At 39.7% G+C, this 24,732-nt stretch overlaps 1 protein-coding gene across 2 annotated transcripts in view; it reads right to left on the bottom strand.

Annotated features, from left to right (window-relative positions):
* Positions 1 to 1,061: 1,061 nt before the first annotated feature.
* Positions 1,062 to 24,732, bottom strand: part of LOC111872566 (growth arrest-specific protein 2) — a 62,338-nt gene continuing 38,667 nt past the window's right edge. Inside the window, exons 3-8 of one of the 2 annotated variants that reach the window (XM_023866610.2) lie at positions 10,739 to 10,863; positions 10,157 to 10,298; positions 9,110 to 9,368; positions 6,119 to 6,446; positions 4,943 to 5,068; positions 1,062 to 4,569 (exon numbers count right to left, since the gene is read on the bottom strand). In XM_023866610.2, the coding sequence (XP_023722378.1) occupies positions 4,372 to 4,569; positions 4,943 to 5,068; positions 6,119 to 6,446; positions 9,110 to 9,368; positions 10,157 to 10,298; positions 10,739 to 10,863 (1,178 nt within the window). In that variant the 3' untranslated portion in view covers positions 1,062 to 4,371. The remainder of the gene's footprint in view (positions 4,570 to 4,942; positions 5,069 to 6,118; positions 6,447 to 9,109; positions 9,369 to 10,156; positions 10,299 to 10,738; positions 10,864 to 24,732) is intronic. The other variant, XM_023866611.2, reaches the window with a different exon arrangement.

The following is a 24,732-nucleotide window of genomic DNA, read 5'->3' as shown; positions in this document are numbered from 1 at the left end:
TCTTAGCCGTGTATTACAACCACGGCTAAGAGCCACAATACCTCAGTCGGTATAGAGAGGAACAGGAATGAGTGATTCTCTTTAATCCGCAGCAAGCAGACCGAATCTGGGGTTCACCCAGCCCCCCCGTCCAGTGGGTACAGGATGCTAAGCAACCGGGGCTTGATGCGGACCATTCACTTCCACCTAATGACAAGGTCAAGAATGGAGCCATGCCTCCATTCCCCCAGACATAGCACAGGAGCAACTATACCTTACAAACTCTACTAAGCTGCTTTTCCAAAAATCTGTATAATACTTGGAGATTATGGTCCTCTAGGATAGTTACATACCAGTGTTTTGTAGGAACCCGCTCTTTTCATCTTCAGGGTGGAGTAACATGTGAAACTTTCATGCTGACTGAATACAAGGAAGTCTTGAGTACCCAGCCTTGCCAAAATACAATGAATTTCCTACTTATGGAGAGACTGAGGAAAATGGATGATGATATGGAACTGGTCCTACATGAAGCATAAATGTTTAGCTCTCCAACCATACTTCCTTTTCTGGATTGTTGTATCTTGTTTGAGTAAAAATTGCAAATCACTGTATACTGACACACAGACATTGAATCTGTTGGATAAAGGGCATGCCATAGCTCAGGCATTTCGTTGGTTTCCTACTGCCGTGGCACAGGTTTGATCACATGTCAGGTCATGAGATTTGTGGCGGTCAAAATGGCATGGATGTGTTTTCTCCAGGTATTTAGTTTCTTCTGTCAGTTCTCATTCTAGCAACTGCTCCACATTCTTTAATCATGCTGTCATCTGACATTATAAAGTCTACATAATGATGGCATCATTAAATAATCAACTTGAAAGGGAAAAGAACTGTTACATTTTGTTTTCTCTTTTATTTGTCTTGGTTTTTATGCTGTTGTTGCTACTGTTGTCATCATCATTGTTACCAGTATTATAGCCGTAAAGCACTTGCCTTACCTACATGTTAATTGCAGTGCTTAGAACCAGCTTCACTTAAAGTTAAATTATTTTAATATACTGAATTGTTAGGATAATAAATTATACACACGTATAAGTGGTAAAATCTCCAGTCTTTAATGCTGAAATATAGTGTATTATTCAAAGCAAATTAAAATCTGTGACAGTAATCATACAATCAAGCCTTAATATTCTTGCAATTTAGTGTTGTATCAATAAACAAAGCATCAAACTAGAAGAATTTACTCGTTATTTAAAAGTGAAGGGCACAAGAAAAAAATATCAGGGCCCACAAAAAGTGGGGGGGAAAAAAAAGAAAAATGACCTGAACCCTTCGCTGAATAACTGCATGAGATGGCTGTCATCTACAAAACATTATGGTCACTAATTCCACAGGTTCCAAGTGATACATTTTTTAAAACTGAGTGCCACATCATAGAAAAACCACCTATACTTCATAACTTTCTCTCCTGAAAAATAATTGTTGTGTGACTATGATATTTCTCCCTTGCACCTTTCAAGCTGGATATGATAACAATGTGTATATACTTAGGTGTTCACATACAACACATAACAATTTGTACAGAGTGAGAACATAGTAGATATTATATTTTGTCTTTTTAATACCATTGTAATTTTACAGGATAATGTTTATGCTGCTATTCCACAGTGGTAACAGATTTATGAAAAATCATTAATATATATTAACCACATTAGAAAAGAATCTTTGCATGATGACTGATTACTTTTAAACATTTAGTGATTGAGATTGTAGCAGAAATAAAGCAAAATTAACTATAGTGCAGAGAAACCAGTCTTGGAAACAAAACATTTTGGATAAGCATTATGTATCCATATCATACTCTTGAATAATTCTGCATTCTCCATCATAATCAGTTCTCTAAGTCACTACTACAGTAAGGCAGTTTGCAGATACAGCATTTCAAGGAAACAAACTTCCATTTTAGCTGTACTCTCTTGTTAAACTTTGATTCAGAAGTTTTAATAAACATACAGTATCTATGTATGTCAATAAATATTTGAATCACACAAACAATATACACCAAAACAGGTAATTTATAAAGTCTTACCTTGTATTCTACAATAAACTTGAACAAAAGCTTCGTATATAATGAAGCTAAAAACACAGAATCACAAGAATGTATTACAGTAATCAAGCTGAAGGGAACCAAGTACATTGTGCTAGGTGTATAAACCTTCCAGGTTGCACTGACTTAGTTATGGGAGAATGTATGTGACTGTTTCAATTTCTCATCTCTACAATTGCACTTATCTCAATGAAGTTCTGTTTTTCATTTTACACTCCACTATTCACCAACACTTTTAAATTGCAAATGTTACGTTTTTTTCTTTGTTGCACTTTTCAGTCTGTTTTTTGACTCTTTTCCTTGTGCCTGAAATAAGAACAGCTGCCAGGTTATGTAAATAATCTTTTTCATCCTATAAAATATTTTGAACACAAGCTATAAAAACATTCAGTAAAGTACATATAGGCAATGTAAAGATACGTGTTAAATCAAAATTTTGCAACAGTGTATAATTTCTTATATACTGATCTTCTAATTATTTTGTATATAATATGTACTATGAAAAAGAAAATTATAAACACTATTGAAAATGTATGAAACACATTGATATTTTTAATCATTGCCAAATGATTATACAAAAAATTATTAATAATATTATTATTAAATTAATTTTCTAGTATATATTTTACTTCTTGTAAAAAATGCTAATTCTACTCGATATGGGAATTATTCAACATTAACTTAACAAGTAAAAAATGTCACAAATTTTTATACATAACTTAATTCAGAGAATTTAAAAAGTAATTTTTAGCATCATGCCAGATACATTAAAATCATGTTAATGCAGCTAATAAAAATTAACAGAGCACTACAAAATCACTGAAAAATGTTTTTAGGCAGTCTGCTATCTACATCATACAGTCTCCAAAAATGTGTTAATCTCCCTTTCCTACATCTTCTGATGTGAGGTGACCAGCAACACCAGGTGAGAGGGTGCTCATACTGTGAGTGCTTTAGTTGAAATTTGTATTATATCCTCCCTGCAGCATTAACTTAAATACAAAGAAAGTTTTGTACATATGTAATAGCAGGTTTGAGTGTACATAACAGCAGAGAAAGAAGAAAATATAGCAATTAAAATTGTAGTACACAAATCAACGTGTAAGAGCAGTATCTTGTGGGTTGTAATGTTGTGTATTGTGGTGGAAGTTTACTGACGTTCCTCCAAAAGAGTGGTAGATTTCTACTAGGCTACATGGCATTATATCACACTGAAAATATTCTCCAGTTACTGCTATAAGAATCTCAAATCTATCAAATAAATACACCTTTGTTGAAGCAAGAGATAAACTCTAGACATTTAAAGAATTTAACATCAACTCACACATTAAGTTAGGTTATAATACTGTATTCCATTTACATACAGTATATTGTAAAAATATATATAGAAATTTCTTTTGTAAATGTATTTTATTTATCAGTTATTTACTTATTTATTTGGTTCAAATCATTGCCTGCATGCTGATCAGTGTATTAAACTGAAGTTTAAGTTTAACTGGCATGGAAATGAGTACATCATACCCGTATCCACATAGTACAAAGACCCAAAAGTGGAAAGCCTTAAAGCTGTGAAAGCCTTAAACCATTAAATGAAATAACTTAAAACATGGCACCACAATTGCCCCCAGAATGTCCCACAAAATTTCAAACACTTTAAATGGTTCATGGTTAAAAGGGCTCACACTGACCCACTCCCGACTGAGGAGGTAGGTTTGTAAGAATGAACTCACCAAGTTTCCTGCACTACAGATGAATCTGAGCAGCCATCATAAAATAAAGGGACATTACCAACATAAAATATATAGAAGGCACCCTTCAATCATTTCATGTTTGAAAGGAAACCTGTAAACCACATTAAATAAATGGAACTTCAGTTAGATTACTTTAATCATCCAAGCTCATTCAATTTATAATTCCTGCATACCAATGATCAATAAAAGCATCTGTGAATAAGAACCTTAATTTAAACCATAAGAGTGATTTATGGTATCATGATACATGAACTTCCAAGCCAACAATAAAACTGAGCCTCCACATTCTACTGTCCTGTTAGGAATGTATAGCTCCTTGTTGTCTAATTCCATCCATCTTGTAAACATAATTATGTTATGATGTAAAAGCACTTTTAGATAAAAACATTGCATATTATATACTTCTTTACATATTCTGTTTTTAGCAAATTTCAACTGAAGCACTGCCTCTTATCATTAATAAGCCATGATCTGCGTGCCATGATGTTTCAGTGAGTAGTGCACAGTGGCTGATGTGTACAGGTGCAGTGCCTGCTAGCGTCCTATGGGATCTGATGGTGGTGGACTACGATATTTAGCCCGGATGTGCAGGTACGATGGTGAGGATGACTTGTTGGTTGGGGAGTCTCGGTTTACTACCTTCACCTGGCAGGGATCGTGCCGCAGAAGGAAGTGCTCCAGAGTGTCCCAGCCACCTCCCACACGGACCATCATGTGCCGACCCTTTAGCAGCTTCAAGAAAAGAATACATAAATGTTAAAATTGAGGGAATTTTATCTCTGTTCGATTAATAAGGAGTTTTTGCTGCCTGATATTGAAACTAACAGGATGCATTCACATATGTGATCTACATTTTCTTAAAAAATATTTTGGCTTAATTTGTTGTCATTTTGCGTTTTCTGTTTAACATATTCTTAATAATTATCCATAATTCTGTAAGTGCAAATGTATGGCCTATATCATGAATTTATGGTCATGTTTTATGATTTTCTTAAAGGAAAAATTCTGTAATATGGGGCGGACTGTATAATGAATAATTTCTTAATGTTGAACCTCAATAGTGTGTGGAAATCAAAATTCAGTGTAGAAAGGCAGTGATTCTAACCCTTATGAAGACATTGCGGCCTGCTATGTTGTATCGTCCTTCTCCTACTTTCTTCACCTTCAGCTTGTTGCACTTGCTGGAAGGGCAATGACAGTGCCTCTGAGCCACTCTTGCCACCTGCTGAACCTGCCCCACATAAACAGAAGAGTTAATTACAAATTCCATAAAAAACCAGTATTCTCCTTGGTGTGTATCTATGATGCTACTGCTGCTCTCACAGTGAAGGAAAATAGGATCTTTTATGTGGAGGGTGCATTTCATTCCTACCTTAATAACAATAAATCGTTCTATCTTTTGGGATATTACACCACATAGTCAATTGAAAATCAACCAACATTTCAGAGGAAAATGTCGCCTGCATCTTCAGGGTCAGAGGTCAAGCCAAGCAAGAAATCTGCTTGCTATCTAATTTATACTGCCTTGTTTTTCAACCCTGATGATGGAAATAATATGTTCCTCTGAAATGTTAACTGATTTTCATCAGACTACACAGTGTTATATTTCAGGAGACAAAACTCTTCAGAACATCCACTTTGAGAACTTCAAATTCTGCATCAGTAATGATAATTTCAGTGCTCTGTTTCCAATTTAAACACAAAATAATTATAAGTAACTAGTTCCATGGAGAGGATAGTTGTCGCTGAGCTACTCAGGTTATTTCCTACCATTTACAGTCCCCAAACGTTCATTACCATCTTAGCAAGAGCCTGTGTTCACTAGTCCCCATCCTGAACCGTGTGAATACATACCACATACTCCTACGCTATACATTTAAGAGCCAATTTAATATCAATCTGCCATATATATATCCTTGTTTGATCTCATGTTATTTATCTCAATTTTTCATATATATATGAGCCAGGATAGCTCATCTTTAATATACTGGTAGGGAATTCTGGGTACAGCTAAAGAAAGAGCTGGATTTCATTAGTAATCATTCAGTTGAATATTGTCATCACTTACATGGTCTTGACCTCCAAATTTATCAAATATTCAACCCCAGTGTTCAGTACAGGCCAATGTATTGACGCAAGCAAGAAAAAATATGTAATTTCCAGTCAGTTTCCACTGACAAAGAAACTTATGAAGTGTGTAGAGAATCTATAAATAAATTATTCAGAATCCATAACCGTATCTAGTTCTTTTCTTATCTCTGGCCCATCTTTTCTGACTCACCCTCCTATCCAATTCGGTGATCTCTGTGTGGTCTCCCTGTCCAAGTTCCTGATCAATCTCTAGATCTGGATCCTCACCACTGCCCCTGGACCAGTCATCCTCAGTCGTATCACTGGGTACACCATCACTGGCACCACCACTATTTGCTCCTGGACCTGTGTTGCCCTCACTGGCTGTTCGGCGCAGGTCTCGCTGGGGAGACATGGCACCAACACCTCCAGGTGAGCTCTCTATCAGCATCAGGCTGTGACGCTCACTACTACGAGGACGTCCAACTGGCGTTCGACCCCATCGACTAATGCTGCCTGATGAGATTGCTGATGAAGAACTGCACACAAGATAACAAACACTATGGTCAGGCAGGAAACTGAAATGGAGTTTTGTAGCTGTTCCTTGATCTATAGTATAGTATAGTATAGTATTTATTGCATTCAAGCAAATCCAATTACAGGCCAACACCACTGGACACAGAACAAGTCAAATATCTTCAACAAATGCTCCAACAATGGAACTAGTCAACATAAAATATACATCAACCTAAAATATACATAACACTATACCATGTTTAATTGTAAATAAAATAAGTTAAAATTGTAATAAAAACACATTACATAATAAATTCATTCAACTTAGCAACTTATATATCTCAAACCATAAAAGATCACAACATCCATCAACTATAATGAGGTATGTTCGTTACATGGCATACCAGTCAAGTTGGAGATTATATCTTACATGTTCAAATACCAAATAAAACCAGTCAAGGTATAATCTTGCTATATACAATGCAGGTATCAGTGCAATATCCTTGAATGTACAACTGCACATCCAAACAATGCATGCAATATTGAATGAACATAGTAAATTACTACTCATTTATACAACCAAAATATTCATCCAAAGTATAAAAGGATTTTGAATGTAAAAAGGCGTTTAAGGCCACTCTAAATACCTTATTATCATGTACTACTTCCTTTATTTTTAATGGGAGACAATTAAAAAGTTTAATTCCATAGCAATAAGGACCCTTCTGATGAACTGTTAAATTTGTCTGAGGGCAATATAAATCTAAACTGTGCCTTGTATTGAGACCATGAATCTGTGTTGATGTATGGAATAGACCCTTATTATTTACAACAAATATCAAAATATCTGATACAGAACTTGTGTGAAGGGCACATTTGTGGCATGCTGTCTATTGCTTGATCATATGGACAGTCTTCTTCCTGCAAGGGCTTAACTGGTAGCCGCCTTATCTATGGAAGTTTTCTTGTAGGTTGATCTCTATGGCTTTCTGAATAACTCTGATGGTGTAATGGGACAGCTTAACTAATGCTATGATGTTCTCAAAGTACGTTCAGTGCCCCTGGTTGACTGAATGCTCTGTAACTTCAAAGTTTTCCAGATATTACAGCCAGAGGGATGTCTTGCTACATAGAGTTTGAGATTCTCACAGTGGTGCTTATGAAGAGTTCTATCTCCTGGGATATAATGACATATAGTCTTGTTGGGCTTATTTCTCAACCTTGAAAATGGAGGTGACATGTTTCTCTGAAATGTTTGTTGACTTTCAACAGACTACACATCGTTATATCCCAGAACTCTGGATATCTTGCTGCTTACAATATTTTAAGTATATTCAGGTCAGCAAACTTAAGATTATTTGAAATGTAGAGAATGATTTATGAAAGCCAAAAGAAAAGAGGTGGAGGCAAAAACAAATAACAGAGAAGAATATGCATCTGTTGCTGAGGATCTTGGAAGACAATAGAACCAAGGAACAAGTAAATAAAATTATGTCGTAGAACAGAGTTAAGAGTGAGAATATGTAATACTAACGTTATAACTATGAATTGTATTGTTTAGAAAAAAGCAAAATTTGTACTGTAGTGTTTCAGACTGATCTCAACAACTTTCATTACTAAGTCTGATTTATATCATATTCAGAGTATATCACAGCCAATAAATCAATAATGAACATGCATCTAATACTATCTTTAATAGAGTGGTACATCACATCCCCCCTCCCCACACACACACACACACCCCACCCCCTCCCTTGTACACAGAAGCAGCATGGGACTAACATTTTCATTATTACATCACATGATATGTGAATTTCATATGGGCTGTTATACAGACATTTATCCAATATAAGCTAATCTTAAAACTCTTTAGGAACTGTTTGACACACCACTCCAGATTTTGTCCAATATTTGAAATTATTAAAACCACTACGTTTTGGAAACTGGCTCTACTTTCGTCTTAAGTCTAAGAGGATATAAAAGAAATCCTTTGCTGTTACATAGCACTGAGAGTTGACAGCTTCCCGCTGTAGTGGCCTGAGTTCGATTCCAGGCTGGGTCATGGGGGAACTGTGATGGGCGAATTGGCACTGGGGGTGGAATTTCTCCAAGTATTTTGACTTTCCCTGACAATTTTCATTCCACAAACTGCTCCACATTCATTAATCAACTTATCATCTGATGCTGCATAAGCTTGATACTGACAGAATCTTTAAAAAAACTTCTTAATGACAGAATCTTTAAAAAACTAAATGAATGAAAGGAAACAAAACCTATTTCATTGGCCTCCTTGGTAGAGTCAGTGCCAAACCATAGCCTGAATGTAGCTTTACCATGGGGGCCAAACACAGTAACCTTTTCCTGTTCAGCTGGAGGTGGAATTAGAACCAACAACTAAACCCATTGACCTTACTAAACACGGATGTTGGATGAAGTCCAAAACAACAGTTTTAAGCAATGTGCAATATAGATTTTAAATTGTCCTGATGATGGTGCAAAAGTCTAAAATCCCAGCAATTCCAGTGTGTAATATAATTAATTTTCTCTCTATAATATATTACAGTTGATAAAGATTCTCTCTTGTCACATATAGAATTTTTCTAGTACACATTGTACCAGTATGTAAGTACATTATTCTGAGACACACCACTGCCTTAATATTAGTTATAATAGAAATTGCCCCTTCCTTCGTCCTTGCCTGCTGTGTCGTATCTTGTCCGGGGAGGATCGAGGTGTAACAGCAGGACTGGACTGGAACTGCCAAGATATAAGCGAGCTATGTGACAGCCCTGAATCAGAATGGCAGTTCGAATGTGAATGTGATTCTTCCTCTGCAATCTCTCTCTCCAGCTGTACGAGACTCGGTGGCTCAACGCTATAGCGAGATGCAAGGCGAGACACCTCTAGGAGACACAGGATCACATTCCGAGGTTGATTGTGCAGTACTGAAAGGAATATCAATGAGCAGTAGTTCAGGTTAAGATTAACTGACAAATGAATATGGAGAGCTCTGGATCTAGTAAGTGTTTCTCTGTGTGAAATCACAAAATATAATCACTTATTTAAAATGCATATTTTATCTCTAATTCTCTGCTTTAAATCTTAAAACATTGAATAACAAGACATCTCTTAGCAGATTACTCAGTTATGTTTCATTTATGTATATCTTACATATTGGCAACACTGCACTTTCATTCAAATTACAAATCATAGGAATGATATCAGTTGTGTGTACCAAGAGGGCATTATTATTTTTCTTTTGCTGTGATTAAAATTTGTGAAGCGTGAACTTATGCATAAGTTAAATCACAATTGCACAAATTATTTCAATCCTGTGAAATGTGTTCTGGGGTTTATAAACCAGAGAATATAAATACTGAACCATTACTGATTTTATTGTGTATTATAATTATAACACATAACTGAGGAAACTCATGGAAAATTATTTCTTTTATACTTTTCTCTTGACTTTGTATTTTTACCTTAGTATTATACATTAATAGATAAGGGCACAAGGCATGTTTTATTCTAAACAGTCAAACACTATTTGAAAATTGTTTTTATATTTAACCTTTGTAAACTCTCTTCTACCCCCTCCATTATCTCTAGGTTCACAGAACCGAGATAGTAACAAATCTAACTATGGTCTTTGGATATCTATGTAATGAATTTAGAATTTCCATAACTGATTTAGGTACCTGAGCACCAGTATAAGAATTTTATATGTTCATACCAAGATCGTCACTCTCAAACAGAAGATTTTGATGGACTCCAAGTTTCCTACAAAACTGAATGAAATTCTCCATATTGTCCCTAGAGAAGAAACTCCTCCTAGCAGCATTTTCCCAACACCGGCCTTTGATGGTTGGAATGGGCTGAAAGTGTCAAAACAACATAAGTTTCAATCTGTATGAACATCTGACATGAGGTTATGCTTTAAATATTCTGGTCATACTATGCGTGGTTGAAGTATACTGTGAATAGAGATTTATTTAAAGAATAGTTTAATGAATACCAAACAGTCTCAGGAAACTGGCAACAAAGTGCATCATCACAAGAAACAACAAGCCTAAAAATCTTGTCGCCAGTTGTAGATATCCATTTACATACAGAACTGTATTTTGTCTATTCAAAAACCAACAGTTTCACAGACATGAGTTTAACATTTATATTATATATTTACTAAACACAACACAGTGAAATTTCCTAAGAAAATGTAAATAGTAAGAATGTACACTAAATTTCTCTGTATTCAGATGCATCTGTTCTGCATACAGATGATTCTCTGAAGACATACTAATTTACTACTACTTACACCTTTGACAGATCCTATATCGACAACTTGCTTGGCACGTTCCTGAATAACTCGTGCCAAATGGCACACAACCACACCATTATCCAACATGTCCAGGAAGTTCTCGCCAGTGATGTAGTCGATCCCTGTTACACAAAGAACAAATATTCTAATATCTCATTCTGAAAATTCATCATATATTTCATATTCACTCAATTTTAAGATCATATTTTATTCAGCTTTCTTCATATAATAAGAATAAAGGAATATAGTTTACACTTGGAAGAAGGAATTATAAATTATATAATTAACACACCTTGCTGCTTGCTTGTCTCCTTGCTCAACTTACTTTTGAGCTTAGAAATGAAAGCAGTATGTTTTTCCAAAAATTTGGTAAACTTCATCCCACAAAAAAGTACTCTTCATAGCCATTCAACAGCCAACCTCAAATCTCGTACTTCAAAGGAAAAGTTCCAATGTTCCATTAGTTAAACCTATTGCTGCAATATTCAACTGCAGCCATACAAGCATCCATTACTGTAAAGTGTGACATTGATCTTTTGTCCACATCAAGCAATAAACATCTCCTTTCACAGCATCATTTGACCTCATTCACTAAGCTATGAAAATACATTTTTGTCTAATTATTTTTGTATGTCTACATTAAAATTGCAATATATTATGAAAATTGTGAAATTATAATATGCAGAAAAGGAGTGAAACAATTTCCTTGCAACAAAACAATTCACACCGAAGCCATATTGTTTTCAATTTTCCTGACATAATACCTTGATAAAATGTTAATATTCTCCAACATCCATCACCATAAAATAACAAAAAACAAAAACAAACTTCAGTGCCTATGTTCAAAATGTCACAATGATCAGCAGCTCAATAATATGGTTCCAAATAGCCCTAAAAATTTATTAGAGACAATGCAACTATTTTCTAAAAGAATAATAAAAACTGTAGTTTTTAATTGCCAGTATTTGTGATGGCATGCATAGAAGTTCATTTAATGTCTGCACAGTAGCCAAAGTAATATTCTCATATGTCTCATAAGTTTAATGACGACTTGTAACAGTAAATATGACAATTATTTTTGACATTTTCAATTGTTTTGATGATTTAATCATGTTTCCCAAACTGAATCTGTTTCCATCATGTAAGGGAGGTAAGTTTGGGTCCATTAGATAGAACTAGTTGCAATCAATGGACACAAAGTTCTAAACAGTTTCTCTGTTTTGGTGTCCAATGATTGAGAGGTACTCTTTCCAATGGACCAAACTGAGATGCAACAGTTGCTGTTTTGTGCCTGACAACAGAAACAGATCCATTTCCATGGCCATCACTAGGGTTTCTCAAAGAGGGAGGGAACATTCGGTTTTCAAAGAGGGTCAGCCAGAAAATTCTTACAAACATGTGTTTAAGCCTTTTAAGATTATTTCTACTGATCATCAGTATTCAGAAAAAAAGAGGCTATGCTTTTTACTTTTTTTATATTAATATTTGGTACTTTTCCTTCATTTAGTACTTCGATTTCTTCCTACAAAGTCGATGGGGGGTGGCAAATCCCTGGTTCGAAATGTCAAAAACAACAGCCGTGTTTCGTATTCTTATGTTGGTCGGTTGCTGAAAGGCCAGTGAAGAAATGTTCTGTAGTAACACAAACACTGCCGGCAGTATTGTGTGGCGTGTACAATACGTCTCGTGGCGCCGACACGTGTCCATGCTGAGAACTTCCGGTGGCTAGGTAGCGCCCTTTGCATGCTAAATAGCACATAGCTGCCGCCACTAGGTAGGGTGTGGGTTAGTCACATGGCGTCCCCAAGGCGATGTGATAGAAGCGTGGTCAATATAACAGCTGAAGAATGCCGTCTTCTGGGATGTGGCGCCGTGCAGATCTTGTGTGAATCGACGCTTTAGAGGAACGTATCGCCTCAATCTTCATGGCAGAAAAATCCGCGAGCGAGAAACCAGGATGAGCAGGTGGCTGAAGCCCTGAAGAAGTAGGCGATACGTTCCTCCGAAACGTCGGTTCACACAAGATCTACAAAGGACCACATCCCAGAAGACGACATCCTTCATAGTAACCGCCGTGAAACCCTCAAATCATATAATATAACATTTGATGAGACAGCAACATCTGGAAGCAGCTATTTTCCGTACAGACACGACTTGGTGCATTCAATGACCCCTCATGCAACATATTTAAATAGCTGGGTCATTATGTCGACTAAGTTCCCATAAGGTAAAAAGTAAGAGGTAAAGCTATCCCTGTAAGAGGCTGTGGAGACCCATAGGGTCGTGAGACGTCGAGGCTCCCACATTTTCTATCGGGTCACAGATGGGGTGAGGTTGTCAGCCTCCGGCTGCCCTTTACCCCCAGGAAGCTTCCTGGTACTCATTTCTGTTAGAGGTTGAGTCGACCCCAAAGTCATAGTGAGATCGACAATCGAACCCACGAACTTCCGGCTCGTAGAATAGTGCCTCAACCAACTGGGGAGCACAGCAGAGTTTTATTCTGCAGCTGGGAAAGGAAAATCACGGTGGTCATTGTGAACAGTAATATCTTTAGGGATGTAACCCCGTGTGTAGTCAGGATGAAGATTAGTGACGTTTCGGAGGAACTGACTTCATCGTTAGTGTCTAGTAAGCCAAGCAAACAAACAAGCACAAATTTCTGCTTGCTTTTTGCTGGTTCCTTGCTTGTCGTACACTTAAACATTAATGATGGAGTCTGTAAGTTCCTCCGAAACGTCAGTAAATTTATACCGGTTTATGCAGCATTTGAGGTACTCCTAGAATTTATATCATCTGGAATGTTAGACCGTTCAGCGCGTTGAAAGTCAAAAGATATTTCGGAGGAACATGTCGCTTCCGAAACGTCGGTTGACTTTCAACGTTATGTCACAGAAGATATAAATCTTTTACAGGATTACACGGCTTCAATAACCCAGAATATAACTCATTTTCGTTCTATATTCTCCGGACCGTGAAAATATTCCTATAAAAACAGGTTTCCATTTAATTCAAGTTACTTTTTAGACAAGTTTTACCCTATTTCAAAATCTGTATCCTGATACTGAGAGCTAACGAAGGCAGATATTCCATACGTGTATTCGCCGCAAAAATTATACTTCAGTAATGTGTCCGTCGTGTTACTATGGCAACCGTACTAACGGGGGTGCTTGACGTGTGGTCTAATTACCACTTTATGCTTCATTTATTGCGCCCGCCGCCTTCTAGAGCCGATACAATCCCGCTGTTGCCAGGCAACTATATGCTCACATGTTTGAAAAAGGCCATGGGTTAATGTAGGTGTCCCTACACAATGAGTATAGAAAATACTGAGTTAGTTATATGAAGGGTACAAGTACCCTGCTCCGTGCAGGAAAGGAAGTCTTACAAAGCATTTTCGAACTCCCGTGAAAGGTAAAAAGGTAAAACTATCCCCGAAACAGGCCGTGGAGGCCCATAGGTTTGTGAGACGTCGAGGCTCCCACATTGTCTAGACAATCGGTCCACAGACGACGGTAAGGTTGTCAGCCTTACGCGCCGGCCGCCCTTTACCCCCAAGATCATTCCAAGAATATTCCTGGCACTCATTTCTGTTAGAGGCTGAGTCGACCCCAGGGCCATAATGCGGCTGGAAGGATTAGGTAAATTGAAAAATCCGGTAATCTTACCGGGAATGTAATCCGTGGTCTTCGTCTCGTAGCATAGTGCCTCAACCAACTACACTACTGAGTGACCCTTTTCGAATTACCGTGAAAAAATGATAACGAAATTTTAGATAAACGTAAAATTTCCCGCGTTTCGTTAAATCCCAAGTCATGAAAAGATACTGAAGAGAGGAGGTATAACTCCATGCATACATCAAATGATTTAGGATAAAGCTCTAGAGTAGTATTCGGGAGGTGTTAGGTTCAAATCACGAATGAGACCTTCTGTTCTGAGGTTTCTCTTGGTTTTCTTTAGTTCCCCCCAACAAATTGTCGGTGTAGTAAATCGAAAAGGTCACTACCGTCTCCTATCAAATTCTTTCCAATCATTCATCGACCATCATATCATTAGAAGGTATATAATCTAGCTACAGAAAACACCGTAAAACCTACGTATATATTCACTGTTCTTTCTTGGAATACATTTGGTGGCCTTGCGCTGTAGTAAGAAAAGTTTTGTTCCAGTTCAGTAAAATAAGAAGTTCGAATATTGATCTGCAAGACGGGGACAGGAAGGAGACAACGCCTTGCAGACGAGATACATAATGCACCCCGACGGAATCTAACCAGACAGGCAGACAATGTGGAGCCGAACCTTCGTGCAATTGGTTGATTCGTCTCTAATTCAACATTAATTGTTTCATTTACACTTGGCGGCTCTCCTATCCGCGCTCTTATAATATTCATTCATTCATTCATTCATCCATCAGTAATCTGTCAAGACGACAGGTCCACAGTCTCTTCCAAAACAGTTCCTCCACTTGATGCGATCTAGAGCTTTCTCCCTCCAATGAAAATATCCTCTTCTGTCCTCAAGGTCATCCAGCATCTTCTTACGTGTCTTCTTCCTCTTCTTCTTGTCACTTCTATCCGCCCCTCTATCTTTCCTTCAATAACCTCTTTCAGAAGGCAGTTACCGCGCAAGATATGACCAATCCAATTAGCCTTCCGTTTTCTTATTTCGTGTAGGATATTCCTCTGCTCACTGACTCTAAATAACACTTCTTCATTTCTCACATAATCGGTCCAGCTGATCTTCTCCATCCTTATGCAAAAGCTAGGGATACTTAGTAAGAAACTCCGTGGATTTAGTCCGCAAGCGAACTATACCGACCGAACGACCGCCAATTGTCAGCGAAGTTAGTGCCAACTTTAGCGGATAGAGGGTGTCGCGTGGTCAGTACTTACTACATACTATTTAATTAAAGCCTCTGAAATTCAAGTTATACGGCAAATGTTAAAATGTAAAGGTGAACTAAAGGTTCATTACCATGTTCACAAGATCCCAACATTGGTACCTATCCCGAGCCAGATAAATCCATTCCAAATCCTATTTCTCTTAAAGGTCATCTTAATAGTTCTTTTATCCCTTCCTACATCTCACAAATGCTCTCCTCTATTTTACATTTTTTATCTTCCCACATTCGAGCTGCATTCATATCCCATCTCATTCTTCTTGATTTTGATAGTCCTAATATGTGATTGGTGAAAAGTATAAATTATGAAGCTCCACATTATATAATTTTACTTATCTCCTTCTTATATCTCTTTTATTTGGTCCTAATGTGAGAGCTGAGATAAAACGGATAGCAGGAAGAAGGGAAGCCATGAAGGAAAGCGCTATATTCTGGAATGTGATATTGTGTAGTGTGGTAGAAGTTTACTGAAATCTCGTATGAAATCTGCTTATTTGTTAGTTGCAACTTCCTCAGTAGAGCTTCGATCCTGAAAGTGAAGCAAAATTGTCTTCCGAAACGTCACTGATCCTGTACCGGACTACACGGCATCACGTTCTAAAAGACGGTGCTCTTCATAGCTGCCATTATGAGAACCTCAAATCCAATATTCCATTAAGATTTTCTGAATCTTCAAGTAACAAGTAAAGCTAAAGCTGTCCCTGTAACAGGCAGTGGAGGCCCATAGGACTGTGAGACGTCGAGGCTCCCAAATTTTCTAGACAATCGGCTCACAGATGGAGGTAAGGTTGTCGGTCTTACGCGCCGGCTGCCTTTCAACCTCAGGATTATCCTGGTACTCATTTCTGTTAGAGGCTGAGTCGACTCCAGGGCCATAGTGCGGCTGGAAGGATTAAGTCAATTGAAAAATTCAGTGACCTCATCTGGAATCGAACCAGCGACCTTCCAGCTTGCAGCATAGTGCCTCGACCAACTGCACTGCCGCGTACCCTCCTCTGAATTTTGAAGCAAATTTCTATTTTGAAGTCGCAGCGAAGTGGTGATTATAAGATAAACTGACGGAGAATGAAGATGATAGAAGATTCTGGAGACGTACAGATGATTCATAGTATACCCGAACACGTGGGGATAATTAGACACTTGATGTTCAGCCGGACGCGTGCTGAATCAATATGAAAGGCGGCTGTTGGCTTCAGTCAAACAATAACACTCCACACTACAAATTGTAGCTTCATTGTCCCAAGCGTTGTGTTTCGTTGAACTTAATGAGTAAGGTCATGATGGTCAAAGTTCATAATAAGCTATTCTTGAACTTGTCAACATTAAACAACTGTGGCCTTCTAATTTTCTACTACGAATCTTGGAAAATTTCATGAGAAACTCATGTTGCTAATATCATCATCTAATCAATTTTCACGCCTAAGATTAGGTTAATGACTTCGGTAATAGTTACGGGATGAGATGCACTCTAGCGGAGGCAAAATATTAAACTAATAGTGAAGAAGTATGTTCACAGTCTTATTAACTTATGGTGGCGAGTGGAACCGTGAGAGCTCAGTGGGTATAGCGACGGGTTACGGCTTGGACAGTCGAGGTTGGATCCCCAGCAGGACAACAGATCTACTATACAGCGTTCAGACAGACTCTGGGGTCCGCCCTGCCTCCTACTCAATTATTGGCGTTATTTCCCTGGAAGTAAAGCAGCCGAGGCTTCAAGCTGATCACCCAATTCCATCTAGTGCAAAGGTAAAGAATGGTGGAGCTATACTTCAAATCCTTCATGTGTTTTAATGGTAGAAGGTAAAGTTGTCCCTGTGCTCAACGAATTAAGCAGTAAGCCATGAAGGCGTATGGGGCAGTGGATGTATAGATCCAAGTATTCTTGACCTCGGCACTAGTTGGAGTTGAGTCGTCAGCTTCACGCCCCGGTCGCTTTATTCCAAGGCAAAGAGTCCCGGTACCAGTTGGATAGGAGGTTGGGTGGACCCCAGAGCCGGTCTGGACGATTTGGAGAAGAGAGTCCCTACCGGGACTCGAACTCCGACCCCTCAGCCGTCCAGCCCATAGCCAGTCGTTATACCGAGTACGCTACCGCGGCTCCTATGTCTTCATGGTGCGGTGCTTAATTAAGTACAGGGACAAATTTACCTTGACCTCTGACCTACGAGTAAAAGGCTGCTTAAGGAAGTTTGACTAGCAGTAAACGCAGGGAATATCTATATGTTGAATACTTCAAGAGATACTCGGTTCGAAGCTCGGCTGTTACATCAGCTATCCTGAGGATTTTCACGTTTTTTATCAGTCCTCCCATGCAAACTCAAACGCAGTACTTCAAATAGGCCACAACCGCTTCTAGCACTTCTTTTTTATTTTTAAGAACCAACGCACAGTCATTTCTCATGTGATAGAGAGAAGACATATTTCCATTGAAATTAAAATAAAACAAGGGCAATAAGTTTTGATGATTTTATACTGTGGTTACTATGGCTTCAATACATTTTTCCTATCTTCCCTAGACTGTACAAGGGCTGAGTAGTTCAGGGTAACTAATCATAATGCGGAAATTACTTTCCAGATGGAAAAGAGCATCGCGCCTTCCATCCGTTTAGTTCGAGAGGGTTAAAAATTAACCACTTACTGAGCGACGTGAAAGCAAACTCCCAGGTTAATATTAGACTCGATATGATCATGAAACACGCGCAGTTTAACTGCGTGTTTAGGACACGCGAAATAATTATATATAGTTTTTTTAAATATATTCATAGGCCGCTCCATAGCTGAAGCGGTTAGTCGCTGACTTTCCACCGCGGCGACCCGGGTTCGATCCCGGGTCTGGTCAAGTGGGATTTGTGGTGGACAAAGTGGCGCTGGGGCAGATTTTCTCCGAGTACTTCGGTTTCCCCTGCCAATTTTCATTCCACCAATTACTCCACAATCACCCTCACCTATCATCTGGGGCTGGTACAATAGGCCAGATGTGCCCGCAGTACAAGGGACTTGGTCCCTCCCCACTAGCAATAATATTATATGTATATGTATTTTATGTATATATATATATATATATATATATTTATAAAAGTAAGNGTGGCCGCAGTACAAGGGACTTGGTCCCACCCCACTAGCAATAATATATATATTCATGAAAGTAAAGTTGTCCCTGTACTCATCTAATTAAGCACTGCATCATGGATGTATAGATCCACATTTTCTTGACCTCGGCACTAGTTTGAGATAAGTGGTCAGTTTCACATCCTGGCCGCTTTACTCCCGGGAAAGAGCCCTCAGCACCCATTGGATAGGAAGCTGGATGGGCCCCACAGCTGGTCTGGACATGGAGAAGTGAAAATTATTGACCCTGCCGGGACTCGAACTCTGATCCCTCAGCAGTTAAGACCGTAGCCAGTCGCTATACCGACTGCACTACCCCGGCTCCCGAATATTTCCATAGGAATTTAAAAAATGTTTCATCTAGAAAATTAATTTGCGTTGTAACATAAGGGATACGCTGCTTGTTGTTTACTCGCTCGGCTTTACTATTCGACACTGATGAAGGGGTATTGGGTAGAGGAGGTATGGCTCCACGCTTACTTAACTTCGACATTATGGAGGCGAATATAAAGAGAATGCAACAATTGTAACTAAGACATTGTTCCATGAAGCCTTGCTATTTCTCGATTAGCTGATTAATTTGGATGGCTGATGTTCGTTTAACGAACATTATAACGTTTTATATTTATACCTTAAAAATAAATTTTAACTTTAGTGTGAATCTCGTGAAGTAAATGTCAAAACAATTAGTTCAGAATTGGCGTAGAATAGATTATTTGGAAGGTCTGATGCTATAGAAATCTGTTATTGTGGTGTACATTGGATTTATCTGGCTCAGGATAGCGAATAATTGCGGGTTGTGATGAACACGAAAATGATCCTACGAATTATATAAAAGGTGGAGAAATTGTTGATTAGTTGAGCGACTATCAGATTCTAAATGACTCTGTTCCGTGAACTGGTTGTTTGAAACTTATTATCATGTGTATGAGTGACTATAGACGGGGTTTGGATTGGTAATTGGATTTATTGTTCGGTTCCAGATCGTAACTACGTGCAACTATAGCACTATCTCTAATACATATATTCTACAGTTCACTACAACACGCACTGAGTCTTCTCAATCTGCTGTGTCTTCACCAGTCGTTGCCTCCTAGCGGCTTCAACGACGGACATTCCCCTTACTCTGGATTCCCGAACTATCCCCGTGCCCGAGCTACCAGCTTCTAACAGCAACGGCTTACAAGGACTGAACCGCAGCAGTGCTATAACTCACTCACTCACCAACCAACTCGCTCCACTTAACTCAACTGCATTACACTGCACTGACTTTCACTAACTGTCTTGCTTGTAACATCTAGGCACGGGCGACACAGAAAACACCCTTTCTCTGTTGCTGTATCCATTATTGCGTGTGCAGCCAACAGCGCGGATCGCACAGAAAACACCATTCCTCTGTTGTTGTTTGCGGATCTTTGCCTAATAACAGCCGTTTTCCAAGTGTTTGTTTCGAAGTCATTGCCTGGCAACGGGCCTATATTCCTTAATACTCATCTTGATACTATGTTGCTATATATATGGAGCGTTAAGAAATTGGAAGCAAACGGCCGATCTATCTTCGTTCTTACCTGTCAGCTTTTCTCCATTTTTGGTATAGGCTCCTTGCGCCGTTACTTCACAGATATATTTACTTTCCGCTACAGCAATTTGTTAAAAGCCAACGCTTCCTATCCGATTTCAGGAAATTAGTTGCACATCAGGAAACATCCTTCTTCTTTGACCCTAGTGAAAGTAAGGCTCAGTGACCCGGAGGTTAACTTTCATTACACCCAATGAAGCAAGTCTGGATATATTTCTTGCAACGCACTTTAATATTGAACCTAACCATGGGCGTTGTCCCATCATTCACGTGGAAATTGGGGGAGAGTTAGGGGAAAAGGGATATGATCCCTTTGATAAAATCAACCAACACAAAGGGAGAATCTCCCTGTTGTAGGGGAGAAGGTAAGTGCTTCAGGACACACAATTCATTTCCAAGGCTGCGGAGTCAGAACTGGTTTCCACAAGAACTCCAAAATTATTCCACTTCGCCTCTTTGTTTTTTGGAGACGGGATAGCTCATTCTTTATAGCGACAGGCTGTACGACAGGGGTTCAAATCCCGGAAGAGCTAAGGTACTCCACAGCGTCTACATCGGCTGTGGGATCCACCCAGTCTCATATACAATGGGAAACATGAGCTATTTTATGGGGGGGGTTAAGTGATCGGGGCATGAAGCTGATCTCCACTTCCGTCTAGTGTCGAGGTTAGGGCCCCCATACACGCACAGTTTGGCCTCCAGTTCGGCCTGCACAGTTGAAGACTGAAAGGCAAAACTGACGTGTGTGGTGCGGCCGGCCGGCCAATCGTTTGGACTGTTGGCCTGTAGGAAACCAGTCAGTCCGTCAGTTCTGCCTGCAGGACCGTAGCATGTGACGTGTGTGACTCAACATTATAGGCTGGAAGACCGTGATTGTGGCATGAAGCCTGCCGCTTTATCTGCGCGTGTATGCGAGGTAAAGGAGGGGGTAAACTGTCACAGTTTTGCCTGTAAGGTCGATCGGAAGGCCAAACTGTGTGTGTTTGGGGGGCCTTAAGAATATTAGAGCTATACTTCCACTCTCCCATAGTTTTCATAGCATAGGGGGAAAAATTCCGTGGTTTTAGTCCTCAAGAGAACTATACCGACCGAGCGAACGCTGCTCGTCGGCGAAGTTATTGCCAACTTTGGTGGATAGAGAGTGTCACGTGGTCAGCGCAACGAACCCCCATGATCGTTAATTTCGGTTTTCTAGACCGGAGCCGCTATTTCCCTGGAATAGCTCCTCAATAGCTCCTCAGCCACGAGGCTGAGTGGAATCCGATCCAGACCCACTACTTCTGAGAAAATCTGGTTGCGCCGGGAATGGAACCCGGGAATCGAATCCTTCATAGTATGATGCTCAATTAATTAAGCACAGGGACACTTTACCTACTTACGTCGCAATGTTCCACAAAGTTCTGAGTGAATAGTTCTTATGTTTGTCACACAAAAATAGTATGATCACATACGGGGTCTGGAGGTATATCTACACCATTCTTGAACTCGGCCCTTGCTGGAGTTGAGTGGTTAGCTTCACGCCCCGGCCGCTTTACACCCGTGTGAAGTGAACCCGATATCCATTGGATAGGAGCCTGGGTGGGACCCAGAGCCGTTGTGGACGCTGTGGAGCAGAGAAAAGTCTCTTGGCTCCGGTCATCCAGCCAGTAGCCCGTCACTATACCGACTGAGCTATCCCGACCGAAATGCAAACCAACATCAACAAGCAGGAAAGGTATTGTATATATAAAATACCTCGAATGTGTTCATGAGATTGTATATTCTCATCTCGGTCGATTTACTGATTACGCTAAGAATTTTCGTTAAGTTTAAAATTTTCTCGGGCGATATGACACATTAAGATTATTCTCACAGGGCCTTTCTTACGTAATGGCGTTTTCTCAAAGCGCGATATACCCTCAAATATGTTGAGACAATGTTTTCTTAGCCTCGTTGGATTTGAGCTTCCTACAACGGTAACTGGGGGCACTCAGTAGCGTAATTCGTTGAGGCACTGTACTACAAGGCGGAAGGTCGCAGTTTCGGTTCCCGATGAGGTCACTGGATTTTTCAATTGACGTAATCCTTCCAGCCGCACTATGATCCTGGTGTCGACTAAACCTCTAACAGAAATGAGTACCAGGGCGGTCGACTGACGCGTAAGGCTGACAACCTCACCGCTATCTATGAGCCGATGGTCTAGAAAATGAGGGAGCTTCAACGTCTCACAACCCCATGGGCCTCCATGGGCTGTTACAGGGTTAGCTTTATATTTTTACCTTTTACATCGACGACTATGAAGATTTCTATCTTCTGGGATGAATCACCGTGTACTCCGCTGGAAGTTAACTGATATTTCAGAGAAACGTATTGAGGCTATTTTCAGGGCCCAAGAGTAAGCCAAATAAGATTCTAGCAATAAATATGAGGCCACTCTGAAGATGATGTCAGTAGATTCCTTCGAAACTTCGACATCTTTCTACCGGAATACACAACGTCACATCCCAGAAAACAATATTCTTGGTTTAATGTTAATTTCAGTATGCTATACGAGATTTTTTTTTTCTGTGGCGCTACAGCCCCAATTTGAGCCTAGACCTACCTCCATGAAACTCTCCGTTTCACTTCGGCTTACTAGATCTTACACATACGGTAGGACTCCTTGGGCGAGTGATCAGCTCGTCGCAAGGCCTCTACCTGTAGACAAACACAGAAAAACGCACACAAACATCCATGCCCTGCGTGGGATTCGAACCCACGATCCCGGCTTCCGAGCGAGCGAAGACAGTTCATTCCTTAGACCGCTCGGCTACCGTGACCGGCTATACGAGATTTTAGGTTGTCATAATAGCAGGGACCCCCTCGTTGGTGTCTCCACCTTAACGTGGTGAGGGGGTTTGAGTATGCCAAGGACCCTGAGAGCTATACCAGCGGTAGCGTAGCTACTGGCAGGGCCTCCCTTGCTGGACAGGTCAAAGGGTAGGCATCAGACGAAGAGAGACACCAAAAACCAAAAACTGATGCCGGAAGCAGCGTCATCAGCAGCGACTTGAAGCACAGAGCAAATGATGCTCGAGATGGTTCAAGTTCGTATAGCAAGAGGCGTGACCAGAGTGGTTTGAACGGCTGTTGTACTGCGATGTGGAAAGCAAATGGAAAAACTACCACATTATCACTTTTCCTGGATAGTCTCTTTCCAAAAACAGAGATACCATGTATGCGAGATGTTTCATCTGGAGACAAACAAACTGGAGGGGCAGATAGAAGTGCCCAAAAGACGAGGAAGAAGACCGAAGAAGATATTTTAACTGAAGGAGAAAGCTTGAGATCGCATTAAGTGGAGGAACTGTTTTGGAAGAGACTGTGGACCTGTCGTATGACAGATTACCGATGAATGATGAATAGCAGGGACTATGAAGTGAACTTACTATCTTGTGGGATGTGACCTCGTGTCGTCTGGTAAAAAGGTAAACTTCCGCCAGGCTACACAGCGTCATATTCCAGATGATAGGTCCATTGTTTGGCAGGGTAATTAAGAGCTTGTGGCCGTTAATGGAGTTATGGCCGCCAGACTGGAGACGCCGTACGTGGTAAAATATTATACAAATCTCATACCATAAATCAAGGGAACCGAGCAACATTGTTCAGCGCTGTCATGAAGGTCACACATAACCCTGACCCTTTGATGTAGGTGTAACGCGTAAGTCAAGGAAAGGAGACTGCGAACTGCGCCGCTGCTCTGTGATGACGCCGAAAGAGAGGACCTCACACCGAAACTAAGGACCTTTGCGAATTTCGCATCCTACGCACTTCCTACAGGGCCGTTCCAACACATGGGAAGAATTCTTCTTCAGTTTTACTTATTTGTGGTTTATTTAACAGCACATCAATAACTAAGGATACATAGCGTCATGAATAGTCAGTTGGGAAGGATGTGGAAGGGCTCCGACTAGAATCCGTGGTCTTAGTCCGCAAGCGAACTATATCGACCGAGCGACCGCCGCTTGTCGGCGAAGTTAGTGGCAATTTTAGCGGATAGAGGGTGTCGCGTGATCAACGCAAGGAATCCCCACGGCAGTTAATTTCGTTTTTCTAGACCGAAGCCGCTATTTCCTTAAAACAGCTCCTCAGTTATCCTCACGAGGCTGAGTGGAACAAGCGGTCGTAAAGTAATTTGAGGTGCTATCAATATTTTGGTTGGAGAGAACGAAAAAGACTGTGAAAAATCTCCGGACACCCGGTTCTATGCCGAAATTTTAACCCAGTCTCCTGAATAAAAGAGTTTCGGGCAGAATTCATAAAGCCTATTTTCTCAGTCAATAACTTTCCAGTCCGAAATGTCTGTTGATTTTTTTATTATTATTATTATATTAATTTGTTTTTGTGAAGAAATGTTATTTAATTTAAGATTTTGTCTATGTTAAATTT

Source organism: Cryptotermes secundus, unplaced genomic scaffold (assembly GCF_002891405.2).
Source record: "Cryptotermes secundus unplaced genomic scaffold, Csec_1.0 scaffold1045, whole genome shotgun sequence".
Taxonomy (NCBI): Eukaryota; Metazoa; Arthropoda; class Insecta; order Blattodea; family Kalotermitidae; genus Cryptotermes; species Cryptotermes secundus.
The sequence above is the reverse complement of the archived record's forward strand: the minus strand, read 5'-3'. Positions and strand labels throughout refer to the sequence as shown.